The sequence below is a fragment of the Spermophilus citellus genome (genome assembly GCF_964194105.1).
Source record: "Spermophilus citellus genome assembly, chromosome: 4".
NCBI lineage: Eukaryota > Metazoa > Chordata > Mammalia > Rodentia > Sciuridae > Spermophilus > Spermophilus citellus.
In genome coordinates this window covers 219094740-219111829 of record NC_138185.1, presented here as the reverse complement: position 1 = coordinate 219111829, position 17090 = coordinate 219094740, and the positions used below count along the sequence as shown (strand labels likewise).

The following is a 17090-nucleotide window of genomic DNA, read 5'->3' as shown; positions in this document are numbered from 1 at the left end:
AAAAGTTCTCAAACTTGTCAAATCAATCTCCTTACCCCCTGAGCTTTCACTGGAATTTACTTGTGGCGTAGAAACTTCAGTAGCCTGTATGTTGGTCACAGATGCTGCTGTCACAGCTGGAGCAGGACTGTTTCTGCTAAACAAACAAAAAATTGAATATTAAATAGTCTATAAAGCAATACTGACCAACAGACTTTTGTGGAACAACAGAAATGTTCTTTCATTTATGCTATTTAACACTGTTGCCACTACAAACATGTGGCCATTCTAACCTTCAAATATAGTCAGTGAAAACTGAGTACTTAATGTTATTTCTCTAATATTAAATATTAGTTAAATTTAACGCCACATAAAGATAGTAACTACCACAGTGGATGAAATAGTTCTAAAAGATCTGTTCTTAAGTGATGTGGATGCATCAGGTGCTATTAAAAAAGAATAGGAAAATGGTCTGATAAACAGAAATAAATTTCTGCACATAAAATCTAAGGGTATACAAAACCCTAAAAGCCCATCCAGTGGCCAAGTTAGCAACAAAGACTCTCAAGTAACAAGAGGATATTTTAATATTTTACTTTAGAAATAAGTGATTTTAAACCCTCCTTTGTGCCTCCTCAAAATTCTCTCTGGTGTTTCCTCTGTTTTCACAGGCCAGTCTTGGCAAATGACCTATTTCTGAACTCACAAACAAAGCCATCAACAATAAGGAATTAACCAAAATTTCAAGTATAAATATGAGACATACCTGCTTCTATCATAACCCCTCTTCTTTCCTATTCAATGAGATTATATTCATTGTCTCATTATTTATCAAAGCCCAATCCATTCTTCTACATTCTGGACCCCAGTACCTCTTAGAAGTAAAGAAAACTCACCACTTCTTTATTCTCCTATATCCACTTTTCTGTCTCTAGTAATTATCATAAGGACATTTAAATAAGCTAAAGTTTTTACTCTCTCCTGAAAGAAAAATAAAAGCAAAAAATGCTCTGGTTACCTACTCTCCTTCGGCCATAGCTCACACCCTGAAGCTGAGGAATTATGGAGCCATGAGGACAAGGTGGGCAACACTTGGAGCACTTTTTTGGGGAGGGGTTTCTGGTATTTACATGGAACCATAGAGCAGTCCACTTTTTTAAGCTATGGAGCTTACAGTGGTGTGTGATGGCACACACCTATAATCCCACAGCTACTCTGGAGGCTGAGGCAGGAGGATCCCAAGCTCAGGACAGCCTAGGCAATTTAGCAAGACCCTGTCTCAAAATAAAACTTTAAGAAAGGGCTGGGGGATGTAGTTCAGCAGTAGAACATTTGCCTAGCATTCCCAAGGCCTTGGGTTTGATTCTCAGCACTGAAGAAACAAAAAAATTTTGGTGTTTGTGAGGATATGTAAGTAAATGGAATTAACAGAAAAGGTAAAACCACTTCCAGAGAGATAAAGGACTGAAAATAGAGCCCTGAAGGGGATATTAAATGACTAAAAATTTTATTTTCAGACCTGGGGAGTGTTACCTAGGATGTTCAAAAGTCCTGAAGTTCAATCCCCAGTATTACCTACCAAAAATAAATTTTTACTTTCAGAAGGAATTTAATATTACTTTAAGAAACTAAACTGCAAGACTGAATTTGTGAATTCATGTACTTGCACTAAACTCAAATTACACAAGATTCTTATTTTAAATATTTGCTTCTTCACCCCTCACCAAAAAAAAAATTTTAAATAATGTAAGTATGAAAGTTAATGCTCTAACAAAATGAAATTTGTTTTATAACTCCAAAATTTATAAGACATGTTCAGGGTTGAAGTCTTTGGATTATATATAATTAGCTTAAGCTTTAAAAAACATGCGTGCCAAGTCAAAATGAAAAAAAAACTCCATGAACTCATCTGTGCATAGGCATTTTCTATTTCACAGTTTTTCAGAAATCTTCCCCAAACTGCACCTCTGCCAATGACTGCATATTAACTGACACTCCAACTTTTAAGGTTTCAAGTTTGTCAACTTATTAAACATAAATATGGCTTTACTGTGTTCTAATTTTCACTACCACAGATATGTTCTTCTTTCAAAATATTTTAACCGTTTTAAAAGAAGTAGCTCTTCTTAAAAAGGTTTTTCTATCTGAAACCACTCTATGCTGGACCTTTACCCTCTTCAGAAGTTCACAAATGGATTCACAGATAAGCTCTCCTGTTCCAAATAAGCAGCTCTAGGATAGAAAGGTAGTATCCCTTTTGTCTATTCTTCTTAGCATACCATATAGCATCCTCTATCAGTAGCTGTCTAAATATATAAATCTAGAAGGATGAAGGTGCTATATTCATTCATAAATCAAAGACATACCAGTTCCAAAAATGAAATGCAAATATACGCTAGGTCAAAACTAAAAACTGTCTCACAACTAGGGAGTTAAATTGCTATTTTTTAAAAATTAGGGAGTAAACATTAACAGATTACTTTAATGCCACAAGAGAATACATTTTAATGTGTTCAGCAAACAGCTAATCTTTCCACTTCTACTTCCCTTGTTTCCTTACCCCTGAGAGCTGCCAGAACTGTTCAATGGACTGGTCTTCATAGCACTAGTAGGTGAAGGCACAGACATGCTGTTATCACTGTCCATAGACAAGTCAAGGCTGCTGTCATTCAGAGCTGATAATTTGACACCTTCTGTTGAATGCTGCAATCAACAAAATATTTAATTAAATATATCTTTATTTCACCCAGATCTTTGAAACATGAAAACTCTTAACTGACATACTTTCTACTAAAAAGCATAAAGCAGCTAAGTCTGTAGAACTCTTAAGTGTCGTGCCGAATATAAAAGGCAAAGATATGGAACTTATATATGCCTTGATTGAACTATAGTTCCATGTGATAAAAGAGGAGAAAGGAATGCTACATTAAGCATGTATACTAAGACCTAATGCAACTTAAATCACTATAATATAAAAATACATCAATTTTGAATCAGGGGACTATAAATATGAGGAAACACACATAAAGAAAAAATGTCTTAATAAATATGATATTAGCAACGACTATCTGGCTAGTGGATTTAAAGTGATTTTTCTTTTTTGCAGTACTGGAGATTTAACTGAGGACAAGCAAGGGCGATACCCCTAGCCCTTCTACTTTATTTTGATACAGGATCTCACTAAGGTGCCCAGGTTGGCCTTTAACTATTCGATCATACCGCCTCAACCTCCAGGATAGCCAAAGTTACAGGCAAATGCCAGGCTGACTAAAGAGGGTGGGTTAAAATAATTAATTTTTAAAAAGTGTGTTTATATATGTGTTTATATGTATATAAAATAAAATATCTATAGGTATATATAGATATAAAATATTTTTAGTTTTAGATGGACACAATAACTTCATTTTTTTTTCCTGTTTTGTTTTTTGTTTTTTTTGTGGTGCTAAGGATTGAACCCAAGGCCTTGTGCGTGCTAGGCAAGCATTCTACCAACTGAGCTATATACCCAGCCCGTTATTATTTAGTGTTTATTTTTATGTGGTGCTGAGGATCAAACCCAGTGCCTCTCGCATGTGAGGCAAGCGCAGTTCCTCTGAGCCACAATCCCAGCCACTATTATTTAGTTTTTTTATGTGGTACTGGAGAATGAACCCAGTGCCTCACATGTGGGGGCAAGTACTCTACCACTAAGCTACAAGCCCAGCCCCGGTTTTTTGTTTTAAGATAGGGTTTCACTATGTTGCTCAGGTTGGCCTTGAAATCCTGGACTCAAAAGAGCCTCCTGCTTCAGCCTCTCAGTAGTTGGGACTATGGGCATATATACAACAATTTATTGATTTCTAATTATTCCATAATGAACATAAAAAGTACACAATTTCAAACAAAAATAAAATCTAGTATAATTTACTGTCATTTACTATTTTAAAAAAAAGGAACCCTCTAAAAACAAAGAGTTCAGCTGCTGTAATTGTAATTTAGATTTTGATATGGTATATTTACTTTTGTATATAAACTGTCCTGAGAAAAATAAAAGCAAAATTAATTTTCTGAAAACTAAACCCAGTAACCACATATAGAACCCCAATGTTGGTTCTGCTTCTTAAAAACAAAACAAATCCATCAAAATCCCTCTAAAATAGATAATGTGGGAAAAAAGCAAAACTAAAAACAGTTTTATGGGATTAAAGTTGATTCCTGAGTGGCAAAGTTTTAAGTATTGCTAACAAAGCTTATTCATTAGGCTAGTTCACTCAGCTTCATTTTTCCCCCCTTCAGATACATTAAACCTTAGTGTTCACTTATTTACAGGAATTTTTTTTTAAATACAGTGCTGGGATCAAACTCAAGGCTTCATGCACACCAGGCAAGTCTCACCAGTAAGCTATATACTCTGCTCCCAAAGAAACATTCTAATGAAAATAACTTACACTGTTGACAAAATCCAAAACCAAATATATGTATGTGGGTGTGTATGCATGCTCTGCTCTCCAGTTCCCCAAATGACAAGACATTCTAATCTTTGATTTATTACTAAGAAAACAACTTACATAAATAAGTAAAAATGGGTCAAATGGGGAAGACAAGATCTTATAGTAGGGAGAAGAGAGTGTAATGCCTTTTGCTTATAAAACCAATTGTGAAACAAAAATATCCAGTATTCTAAATGAGTATATTTCCATTCAAAGATACTCCCAACCTTATTCTACCAGACACGAGAAAGATTTGTTCAGTAAATAAATTATATTCAATTCCATGTAGTTACCTGCCTGACTAGGTAACCACACACATGGTAACCCACCACAGGATAATTTGTGAAAGTGAATATTTTAAGTGGCTGGTCTGACACAAAACAGTATTAAGCTACTTTTCATTTACATCAAGTGTGATGGCAAAACACCTCAAAACCAAATAATCATAAATATTCCATCAAAATTTTCTAATAAAATATAAATAAGACAAGAGGATACTACAGAATAAATACATGTATACATGTCAGTCAGATCTAGATTTAATTCACATTTTATACAACATGAAAAGTTATGTTGTATAAAGAGACACGTTTCTTAACCACTCCATTTCTTCTATAAGAGACAATATCTAGGAGTTGCTGGAACAGTAAATACAGAAAAAGACTGGTACAGTGCTTTGTAAACAGAGATTAATAAAAAGAAGCTATTAGAGTCCAATGCAACCATTAAAGAATTCAATACTCCCAGATACTTATAAAAACAAGAAAGTACTACTTTAATAAAGGAAATTAGTAAAAATCTAAATGAATTTAAAAACAGGATGGGTTTAATCAAACTATAGTCATACAAAGAAATGTTAAGGAGCCACTAAAAAATAATTTGGGTGGATGGTCACAATATACTAAGCTCAAAACAAGGCAGATCATAAAACGGTAAGTTTTATAAAAAAAAAAAAACCTGAAAAATATACATTACATAACATGTATAATGAATAATATCTGTAGAAATTAACTGTTACCAGTTATTGCAAGATAAATTGTAAACACTTAACTTCATTTGTAAACAAATAAGTTAGTGATCATAATTTTCTCTGTTAAATAGTTCTAGAGAAATACTACATAAAAACATAATAAAAATAAAACATCCAAAATTCTCGTATCTATACACTAGTTATTCCAAATATACTGTTATCATTTAACAGTAAGTTTAAAAACTAGTATGAATCTAGGATAACAGACAATCTAATTAACCCTTATTATAAATATTTTAATAAAAGGAATGGTAGGCTATTTATATTCACTTCTGAAAACAATATATATATTTATTCAAACATAATAATATATATATTCAAACATAATAAATTTACATTTAAGTACAATTTAATTCATTAATTATATAATATCAGGGCTGGGTAGAGCACCTGCTATATGCATGAGGCCCCGAGTTTGATCCCCAGCATTATAAAAGAAAAAAACAATAATATAATCTCAAAGAATTAGAAGACAAATGTTCTTCCTGACAATATAAAACTAAAATTGCTTAGCAATACACGCATATTTTTGTCACTTTCTAGATTAGGTAATTCATGGTACAAATAGATTAAGAGAATGTCTGCAGTGCTGGGGAGAGACAAGCAGTTTATAAAAGTAACATCAAAGGTTGGGAGTACAGTTCAGTCACAGTGTACATGCTCAGTAAGCATGGGACCCTGGGTTGATGCCCAGCACTGAGAAGAATATAAAGAAAAAGTAACATAATATTCTATTTAATTCCAGAATTTCATTTTAGATTTCTTCCTCCCTGTCAAAATTTATATACCTATCCCTAGATTATAAATGATGATGGTGATGATAATAACAAGTCAATATGAGCATTTACTGTGTGGCTGGCACTAGTCTAAGCCACTTTTTACACGAATTGATTTAATCCTCATGAAATACCAAATGAGACAGGTAAAAGTATTAACCTGATTTTAGTAATGAGAAAAATCAAGAACAGATGCTTGTCATATAACATGCCAAAGTGTCACAGATGGGAAGCAATACAGCCTGAATTTGAACCAAGGAGTCTGTTACACATTCCTTAGGCTTAAATTCAATGAATGCCTTTTACCTTAACATGCTCTAGGTTTTTTGATTTTCTATTTTTCTTCCCTATAAGGGATTGAAACCAAGGGTGATTAACCATGGGGCCAAGTCCCCAGCCTTTTAATTTTGAGATACAGCCTTGAACGTGTGATCCTCCCGTCTCTGCCTCCCAAACTGCCGGGATCATAAGCATAACCCACTATGCCCCAGCTCAGTCTGTTTTAAGAAACAAAATATTTTAAAGTTCAAGTCTTTTGTATATTAACTATACTGTTCTCCTCCCAACCCCAGATGTAGATAAACAACTATTACCATGAATACGAAGATGGTCATCATTTTCTAACATACACTTTTGTTTTGTATTCATCTCCTAAATGTTGCTTTACAAATTCTTAAACCTGTAAACATTACATCACAGTAGCATGCTGTACAGATTCATCTGCATCCTTTTTATTAACATGTGATTCTCCATATCATTTATTTTCACTGCTGTCAAACTATAAGTGATTCCACTGTAGAAATAAGCCATCTTTTTTTTTTCCCTTTGGCACCCAGGATCCAACCCAAGAGCACTTAACCACTAAGCCACATTCCCAACCCTTTTTTATAAAGATAGAGTCTCGATAAGTTGTTTAGAGCCTCACAAAGTTGCTGACGCAGATTTTGATCTCGAAATCCTGCCTCACCCTCCAAGCTGCCAGGATTATAGGCGTGCATCATCACACCTGGTAAGCCATCTATTTTTGGAACCACTTAAAAAAAAAAATTGTTATCACGCTTGTTATCTAAAATTCTAAAATACGTGCTGTAAGTCCAAGGAAGGAAAAAAATGGCTCCAAATTAGTCAAAAGGAAAAATTAACCCCACAACATACTGCAAAAATTTAACCTCTGGTGGTATGATCTCCTTTATAACCAATAACTTATAATTCTTAAGTAATATACATGTACTTTTATTGTTCTACACTTACCAAAATAAAAAAATATAATTTCTTGCCTCCCATTAAATAAATAGATTGAGCAAGTGCTGCGGGGAAAAAAATAACAATTTCTTAGTCCACATAACTTGACTAATTTAACATGGTTCACTTTAAAAGAAAAGGAATTGAGACACTAATGTAGGACTTTAAATGGATAAGAATAAAAGACTTTATAAAAGAAGAGAATCTGGATGTATAATAATAAGAATATGCAGCATTACCACTTATCTCTCTGAAGTCTGAGGCAAGTATGTCCAAGAAAACTGATTTGAGTAGGATTTCACATGAATGGAGTTGCTCCACATTAACAGACTTTTTTTTTTTTTTTAATGCTGCCACCTATTTCAAATATGATCTATTAACTAAATCTAAATTCTGAAATACTTGCAGGCTGGATGCACAAAACATTATGTTAGTAATGCTGTTGTAAGTACTTTCTAAATTTACCTTTTTCTTTTTCTGAAGCACATGATTAGGTAGTAGTTGATGGAGTTGCTTTCTTTTTACATGCATTGCAGCAATTTTCATATCCACCTCAAACATCTTGCTGTTTATTGCTTGCCTATAAACTACACAATTAGAAATTGTTACAAGAAACAGAAACATTTTTTAAAAGTCAGATTAAACTCACTCAGGGGAAAGTATTCTAAGTAGGAATCTTTTTTTCCACCAATACTGCATATATATAAAATTATCAGATCAAGACCTGTCCCTAATCTGACAAAATTCATTGTCCGAGAAAATTTTTTTCTGTAAGGTAAAGACCTGTCCCTAATCTGACAAAATTCATTGTCCGGGAAATTTTTTTTCTGTAAAGTACACATAATGAATAAAAGCACTAAGTATATTAAATCTTCCAGCATAGTAACTCTTTTAAGAAAACACCAGAATTGAAGAAAAAGGATTTCTTAAACCCATACCCTTTTGCTACTAGTATAATTAAAATTTTTACCCTGAGTATGTAATACATGCAACAAAATAAAAGTCAAACTTATTAAACTATTTTCTTTGTTAAATGGTTCCAAGGTAAGATACTTTACAAGAATCTGCAAGATAAAATTTTAAGTAATGACATGTTTTTTATTATAAAAATAAATCAAATAACAGGTCACAGATATAAAAAGAAAATGCTACAAAGAAATAAATCCAAATTATTTAGGTCCCAGGGCCACAAAATAATCAAAATATTTAGTAAGTCACATGACAAATACTGATTAAGCATCTATACTGAGACCTCACTCACAATGTTGCACAATGGAGATAACAGTAAAGAAAGGAGACCAAAAGAGAATCGGAGTCAACATGCTACACGTGTAAGGAAAAAAGAGGAAATATGTAAGATATTTTGTGCCTGATGGAGGTAAGTACTATGTAGAAAAACTGAACAAAGAACAGGACAGGATGCTGAGCCTGGAAACTTAGTAACACTGACTGAAGATTAAGAGTACCTAGTAGAATGGCATTTCAGGGAAAGCAAACATCACAAACCACATTCCCTGAGCAGGAGAACAAGCATAGAATGTTCAAGGAATAACAAAAAAGACAAAAGGAAAAGAGGAGAAGTGGAACTCCATAATCCCTCCTCTGGAAATAACTCCCAACACAGAAGGCTTTCTTTCTAAAGACTGACATCAAAACTCATCTAGAAACAAACTCTAATCTTAACTCTTTATAGCTATTTGGCCTTTATTTTTGCTAATGTGAATAACAATGGTTCCCTGCAAAATGTTGTGATTACCAAGTGCTCCAGGCTGCTGGGATCTTATGCAATGATTTTATTACTTTTGTAGACCCAGACAAACGGACAAAGGATTATGAACTTATAATAGGAGATGAGGTCAAAAAAGAGAAATAATGAGAAGATTGCATAATTTACGAACATCAGTTTAGGACTTAAGACTTTAATTCTGCATGACATTGGTGGCCAGGCAACACATGATTCTGTCTTAAAAATACCATTTGGGTGCTAAATGAAAATAGTAAGGTGGGCAAGGCAGAGCAAAAAAGCTGAGGCAAGGGTAGTAATCCAACAGAGCAATAGCTGCAGCTTGAACTAGCAGTAAGTATTAGAAAAAGCAGTAAGTAGCAGGATTCTTCATGTATTCTGAAAGAAACATCAAAAAACTAAGTAGAGGAAAAAGTGGCATCAGATGTCTCCAATGTCTTGAAAAAAAAAAGCTGGGAGGAATTAAGGATGAAAATCTGTTGTGAACATGTTAATTTGTTATTAAAAAAACATTACATTAAAAATTTTCAATAACAGAAGTATTCCCTTTTATAAACACCCAAAAGATCCTTGAAACCTAGTTGATTCATGAAGATCTTTAATAACAGCTTAATTTGGATGCAATGTACAAAATAAATTTACTAATTCAAGCATGTGTGCATACCTTGTTTTTTCACAAACAGATTAGGTGGGCATCAAAACTTTTACTTCAGAAAAAAACACATCTGTGGCAGGAGGAGGAATAATGTCCTACAAATGACATCTTAAAACCATCTAGGGATGTTTTCATTTTGTCACAGTGATTAAGTTATATCCTTTAATGTAGACTGTTCCACCCAGAGAACGGTAACATGGTATATCACCATTTCTAAAGATGGAAATTTACTAATTATTTGAATCAAGAAAGTGATTCAGTTTTACTTAAAAAAAAAAAAAAGTTTTTTTAACACATAACTGCTTACAGCACAACCACTATGTATATCAAAAATTAGTCACTGGGCTAATAAGCATACAGCCCAGTGGCAGAGTGCATGATTAGCATGCGTAAGGCCCTGGGTTCAACCCCAGCACAAAAAAAAAAACCAAAAAACATGGAATTTTTGCATTATTTCCAACTTTTATTTCTATCATGTTACAAATTTCAACACTGCTGAATATCAATCAGAATAACCACAAACAACACCCATGTCAGTCAGAATTCCCAGATACAGCACTGCCAGTGATTCTACATAAAGTATAATCATTTGACTTTTCTAAAATATGTCTTCTAGTGTCACTGTATTTGAGCATTTACATACTGAAATGCACACAACAGTCAACGGTTATCCACAAGCAGGTATGTTAAAAAAAAAAAAAAACAGTGGATGGCTGAAACCATATGTACTGAACCCCATATATACTTTGTTTTCCCACACATACATAATTAAGCCCAATAAGAGGTTAACAAAAAGAACCAATTAAAAAAAAACAATTATAACAACGTATTGTAATAAAAGTTATACAAATGTGGTCTACCAAAGTATCTTAATTTACCAATTTACCGTACTTGCCTTTTTCTTCTCATGAGGAATAAGAGGTCAAACATGAATGAATCAATCTTGTGATGTAGCACTAGGCTACCATGTAAAGGTTACTTGAATACAAACACTTCAATATGGCAACTGATAACCTAAGTGGCTACTAAGTTGACTAACAGATGGTTAGTGTACACAACATGGATATGCTAGACAAAGAGATAATTTGCCACTTAAGCAGAAAAACGTAGGAGGGCACAAGATGTCATGCTTCTCAGCAATATGTAATCTAAAACTTGTCAACTGTTCATTTCTGGAATTTCCCATTTAATATTTATGAATCACAGCAGACCTACAGTAACAAAAGTGAAACCACAGATGAAAGGAACATAGTACAGTAGTCCCTTTATTTCTCTTTTACATTGGAATCAGTGTATGATACTGATGCTTTAGCAAACTGCCACCAATCTCTTTCCTTCTTTAGTTAAGTAGGCAAAAAAAAAAAAAATTGTAATATTAAACCTTAATGTTCACAAGAGAAAACTCAAGAATGGAGAAATGAAAATGCCACTTACTAATTTAAAACAAAGGTGGAGAGATACTTTAAAGAGAACAGAAATAGTCCTTAGGGAAGATGTACAGTTGTCCCTGTGCACATGCAACATTCCCCTAAAAAAAAAGTTATACATCTACATAATGGTCACACATCCATCGTTTTGTCTTAAGTTAAATAAAACTACCCTTTATCTCAGGATACAAGTCAAACTGAAATGTACACATAATCACTCTATTCCCTGCCTATGAATTAATACTTCAGTCTACATTTAACACGTGAGAAAAATGCCTTCAGATTACTAGAAGTTCAGCTGCATCAATTTCTAAGGTTCAAGATGATTAAAGTAGTCAGATATAGTCAGTTTTGTAGACAAAACTAATATTCAGGTGGTTTCTAATTCCATACAGAATTGTGGAGAAATCAAATTTTAAGTAATTCCATTTAACTTTAAGGTCTGTCACAAGAAAAAAAAATCAATTATATATTAGACAGTACTGAAAGTAATCCAAAACCATTAAGATCATTATGATCACTGTGACATTCTCAGGTCATTTCAAGTTATTGGCAATATCACTAATTATCATGTACATCAATAAATTTAAAATGCAAGCAACCTGAATGCTTGATTTCCAAGTAGACATACCTGTATCGGTGAAAGACTGAATGTCATAGGTAAGATCAACACTGAGATTTTCAGAGTTTTCTGTTTTTTTAAACACTAACCCAATCACCCACATTGTGCGAAATTCTTCCCTGCAAAAAAGAACATTACCACTGTTTATCAGTATTCATGAAAATGTATTTATCACTTGGTTAACATCATGGAGAACACAAGGAAAATTTTATAACACAAACGTATGAGCAAACTAAGGTCTACATTCAGAGTTCTATCCCAAACATGTCTTCTATGTTCTTTTAACTATGTAAACAATCAACTCCCAGGACAAATATACTCTGTGCATATGCACTCTACCACTGAGCTTTTAAATTTTGTAACAGGGTCTTGCTAAGTTTCCCATGCTGACCTGTGACTTGCATTCCTCCTGCCTCAGCCTCCAGAATAGCTGGAATTACAACCTGCACCACTTTGCCTGACCTGTATGATGTTCTTGATAATGATGACCAAAGGCACTAGACTCAAAAAGAAATACTATGTTCTAATTAATGAGGAAGAAATAATACTGCTTTTTAGAAAAGTATGCACAAAGATTTTCTGAATATGAAGATTTAACATATATATTTATTAAACTTTAAAATTCATATAAAAAGGCCATAAGCAAATCTGACTACAGCATAATTAGTGAAAAAATTGTTGACTCCACTTCTTTTGAACAATGAACCAATGGTTTATCTGCTGAATGAAACATGCAATCTTTAAATAATTAAGACTGCAGTAACCAAAAATGTGTAAAATGTTCAAAGAACTTCTTTACATGATTTCAAAAGGGAAAATAATCTATTCAATCCATCAGAATAATTATCCTATGCATAAGGCCCTGGGTTTACAGAATAATTATCCTATATTAACAATCTTAACTAATTCTTTCACCTATACTCCCCCCCCCCCTTCTTCTTGGTAGTAGGAATTTTTGTACCCAAGTGCACTCAACCACTGAACCAAATCCCAAGCCTTTTTTTTTATTTTGAGATAGGGTCTTGCTAATTTGCTTAGAGCCTTGCTGAGGTTGGCTTGCAATACTCCTACCTAAGCCAACCATGAATCTTACCACTTAAAACTGATTTATTTTTTGAAAGTATCATTAATACTCCCATAATCCTCTAATTTTTAAAAAATACAGTTATAATCTCATAATAATAGCAAGAATCAAACCAACAACTGACCTACTCAAGAACCTTAAATGAAAATGTGAGCCCGATTTTATTTACATGTCTTCCAATGATCCAGAATCCATCACAAATCAGATACTTGTAAGGTCAAACTTCTATGAATAAAAGAGGGAAGGAGTACTTTTATATTAAGAGTGCTTACTTGTCAGGATTTTCTTTGGGTGCTGGAAATGACTGAGGATTCACATGAGCCAGTGTAATAAATTCATTCTTCTCCAAACTTCCAACCAAGATTCGAATTTTTGATTCCACCAAGCCCACCCTGAACAAATGTCACTTAGTATTAATGAAAGTTTTGGTTGACTTTATTTACAACAGCAAATGCACAAATCAAATGCTTGTGTAAAACAGAAACATGAAGATCACATAACTTAAAATCCATACAAAGGCAATTCAACTGAATGAATTATCCACCCATACTCAAAAGCAAAAACCCTGAGCTCTTCCCCAAAATGCTGAACTGAGGAAGAAAGAGAACTGTAGCACAGTTTACCCACATCAGGAAGGTTACAAAAGATATTCCAACAAATAATTAAAGAAAAACCAGAAAGCTTAAAATATAAAATAAAAAGCTTTAATAAATCAACAGTTAAAAATGTAAATCTTTATAAAATAAGTAATTTGCATATGGATTCTCTAATTCTTACACTTCCATCAGAAGTAGTAAAGCTCCATGTGCGAACAACTCAAACAAACTTGATGTGTTCTGGGGCTGATTCATTTTGAAGTTTATTTTTCTGACAAGTCTAATCTTATTACTCACCATTCTAGGCGTTGTTTTTCCGTTGGTGCACTTGCTAGAAGTACAATATAATGCCTTTGAAGATAAAGACAACATGCTTTTTATTTTATTTACATATTTTGTTCTGGACATTAAAATGATAATGTAGTAAGTTTCATTACATTTATAGATCAACATCAATTTACCAAGGAGGGGGGCTGCAATCTCAATATGCAAATAAAATTACAGAAGCTAACTCTACACATTTCTAAGTACAAATGAATTTAATTTTTCTGAAAAACAATAGTGATTTTTAGGAATGACGACAAAAAGAGCAGCTGAATTCAAGGAAGCTAAATAAACATTAAATGATAGTTTTTCACAATGATTCCAGTGAAGCGTTCAATCTAAGCTGCTCACTGAAATATATTACTAAAAGAAAATGTTTTAGGAAAAACAAGCAGAGTGGCTTTCGCCTCAAAAATAATCACTAAATACTCATAATACAATAGTAACTTCAAAATAACAACAAATATATCAGGCTTCTTAATTAGAATAAATGGTAGTTAATATTAAACAGAATGCATAATTTAAATGAGACTCCAAGACTTTAATATAAACTTCTGTGACAATAAAAAAAGACATCATTGGGCTGGGGATGTGGCTCAAGCGGTAGCGCGCTCGCCTGGCATGCGTGAGGCCTGGGTTCGATTCTCAGCACCACATACAAACAAAGATGTGTCCGCCGATAACTAAAAAATAAATATTAAAATTCTCTCTCTCTCTCTCTCTCCCTCTCTCACTCTCTCTTTAAAAAAAAAAGACATCATTATCCTGGGAGCAACAAAAAGAAAGCTGATTTCTATCCAGAATTCAATCCCACTCAAAATAGAGAAAATATTTTATTTCAGAAAATACCATCACTAACAAAGTCTTCTTTTTTAATCTTTTCAAAACTATTTGTCTCTAAAGTATTCATTTTCCTCCAACTAAAGAAGTTCAGTCAAACAAGCCCTTCCCCAATACTTACTATTTAGTAAGAACTAGAAGATAAATTTCACAGCTAATATAAATACTGGTTTTAAAAATAAAAGTGTAAACAAAAATTTCATTTCATTCTCCAAAAAAATCTAAAATCTTTTTGATGTGTTCACTCACATTTTGTGTTGTTACTCCCGCCCCCCCCCCCAAAAAAAAACCACTATCAACAAATTTCAAATAAAATGTCCACTTTCTGGACATTTTAGCAAAGGTTAAAGAAAGCCTAACAAATTTAAGCATTATTTAAACCGTACTACCATAAAATAGCCCAATAAGTTATTTTATTAATTATGCTCACAATATATTTGAAAAATACTGTAAACCTAGACTGTTCTAAAACTTGCATATATCATCTATAAAGTGGGCTAACAGTACTTATCTTAGTGGCAGAAATATTGTAAATTTCAAGTAAATTAATTTGAAGTAAACTTAAAAGTAACAGGTAGGGGCTGGGGCAGAGGGCTTGCCTAGTATATGTGAGGCACTGGGTTCGATCCTTAGCAACACATAAAAATAAACAAATAAAGGCATTCTGTCAAAAAAAAAAAAAGTAGCAGGTAATTCAAAAGTGAGGTGTGCATATGTAAACACATAAATATAGGTCTGTGATATAAGTATATGAAAATGTGAATGCAACTATATACAAATATAGTCCAAATACATAAACTTAATACTTCCTTTCCCATTTGTTTAGTATTATTTGGGAACAAGCCGAATACATAGACCAAATTTTAAAAAGTCACATAAAAACACTAAAATCTGGGGGCTGGAATTGTGTGTGGCTCAGTGGTAGAGCACTTGCCTAACATGTATGAGGAACTGGGGTTTGATCCACAGCACCACATAAAAAATATTAAATAATCAAAATTAAAAGTATTATGTCCATCTATAACTAAAAAATCCACATATACATGTAAATATATATGAAAGTAAAGTTTACCAAAAAGCTCCCTAGCAAAAATTTAAAATAATAACTAAAATCTGTGGATTTTATGTAGAGAATACTCACACTCAAACAAAATCCTAACAACCTCAGGTGACCTGATTTCTAGATTATCTAGGTTTCCATTAAAAAGATTCAACTAAGCTGTGCACAAGGTACAAACCTTCCCCAGCAACTCAGGAGGTAGGAAGATACAAAGTTTGAGGCCAGTCTGGGCAACTTAGCAAGGTCCTGAAAAACTTTAGCAAAACCCTATCTCAAAATAAAAAATAAAAAGGGCCAAGGATGTACCTCACTGGGTTCAATCCCCAGTTACCTCCTTTCTCCCCCACAAAAGAAGAAAAAGAAGAGTGAACTGATTAAAAAAAAAAAAAAATAGGGGGTGGAGGATAGATGAAGAAAGAGTTCCTTTGCCCAAGTGTAGCAACTCTGAACAGCAGACAACAAAGCATCAAAATCAGGTTTAACTTAGCTGGCTTCACCCAGCAGAGGGCCAAATCACCTAGTTTCTAAGTGATATAGTACCATGTTCTCTATTTACTAAGATATAATAGATAATTCATTTGAACATAATTTTGTTGGCAATCCAATTGATCTTGATACTTCCTACCTCCTGAGTTTTATAGATTATGACTTCAATTTTAATTCTTATTGAAATAGGGAAGTCTTTTCATCTCTGTACAATGTAAAACATTAACTCAAGTATTAATGATGAAGTTAAATGTTCTTTACTCAAATTTATGCAACATTTGAATTGGTGTGAAATGTAATAATAAAAATAAGTTGCAATTATTTTACATCAGTCATTAGAAAAACACTCACCCAAGCAATAAACAAAATCCCAAATTCATTCTTTAAACCTACATAAAAATCTTAAAAACCAAAGTTTTTGATGGAAAACAAACAAAAGCAATCCTAATCTAGAATATTTTTTGATCCTGTTTCACAATCACCATGTATCAACAGTCTCAAATGCCTTCGTGACACACTTTAAAGTCAACAGCCATTACCTTTTCCCAAAATTTAGAGACATGGCTTCTAATAAAAATTTAACTATGAAAATGTATCCTGAATGTATTTAAATCTATGTGGAAAGGCCTAAGAACACTTAAATATAGTTGTTATACCACCTAACAGTTATTTATAAAAAGCATTTTGGATGGTTCCCTTGCTATTTCATCCCAATACTTAAAACAGATGACAGTTCAGATATGAACACTGATGAAA

At 33.2% G+C, this 17090-nt stretch overlaps 1 protein-coding gene across 6 annotated transcripts in view; it reads right to left on the bottom strand.

Annotated features, from left to right (window-relative positions):
- The window catches only part of PAPOLA (poly(A) polymerase alpha), a 64424-nt gene that overhangs the window by 12874 nt on the left and 34460 nt on the right, over positions 1 to 17090 (bottom strand). For 4 of the 6 annotated variants that reach the window (XR_014021887.1, XM_081293468.1, XM_081293471.1 and 1 more), the window contains 6 exons: positions 13922 to 13975; positions 13301 to 13420; positions 11954 to 12063; positions 7962 to 8083; positions 2540 to 2682; positions 36 to 136 (listed from right to left, as the gene is read on the bottom strand). Coding sequence is in view for 5 of the 6 variants with exons in the window: in XM_081293468.1 (XP_081149594.1) it covers positions 36 to 136; positions 2540 to 2682; positions 7962 to 8083; positions 11954 to 12063; positions 13301 to 13420; positions 13922 to 13975 (650 nt within the window). In the remaining variant the exon portion in view is untranslated. The remainder of the gene's footprint in view (positions 1 to 35; positions 137 to 2539; positions 2683 to 7961; positions 8084 to 11953; positions 12064 to 13300; positions 13421 to 13921; positions 13976 to 17090) is intronic. The other 2 variants (XM_081293469.1, XM_081293472.1) reach the window with 1 other exon arrangement.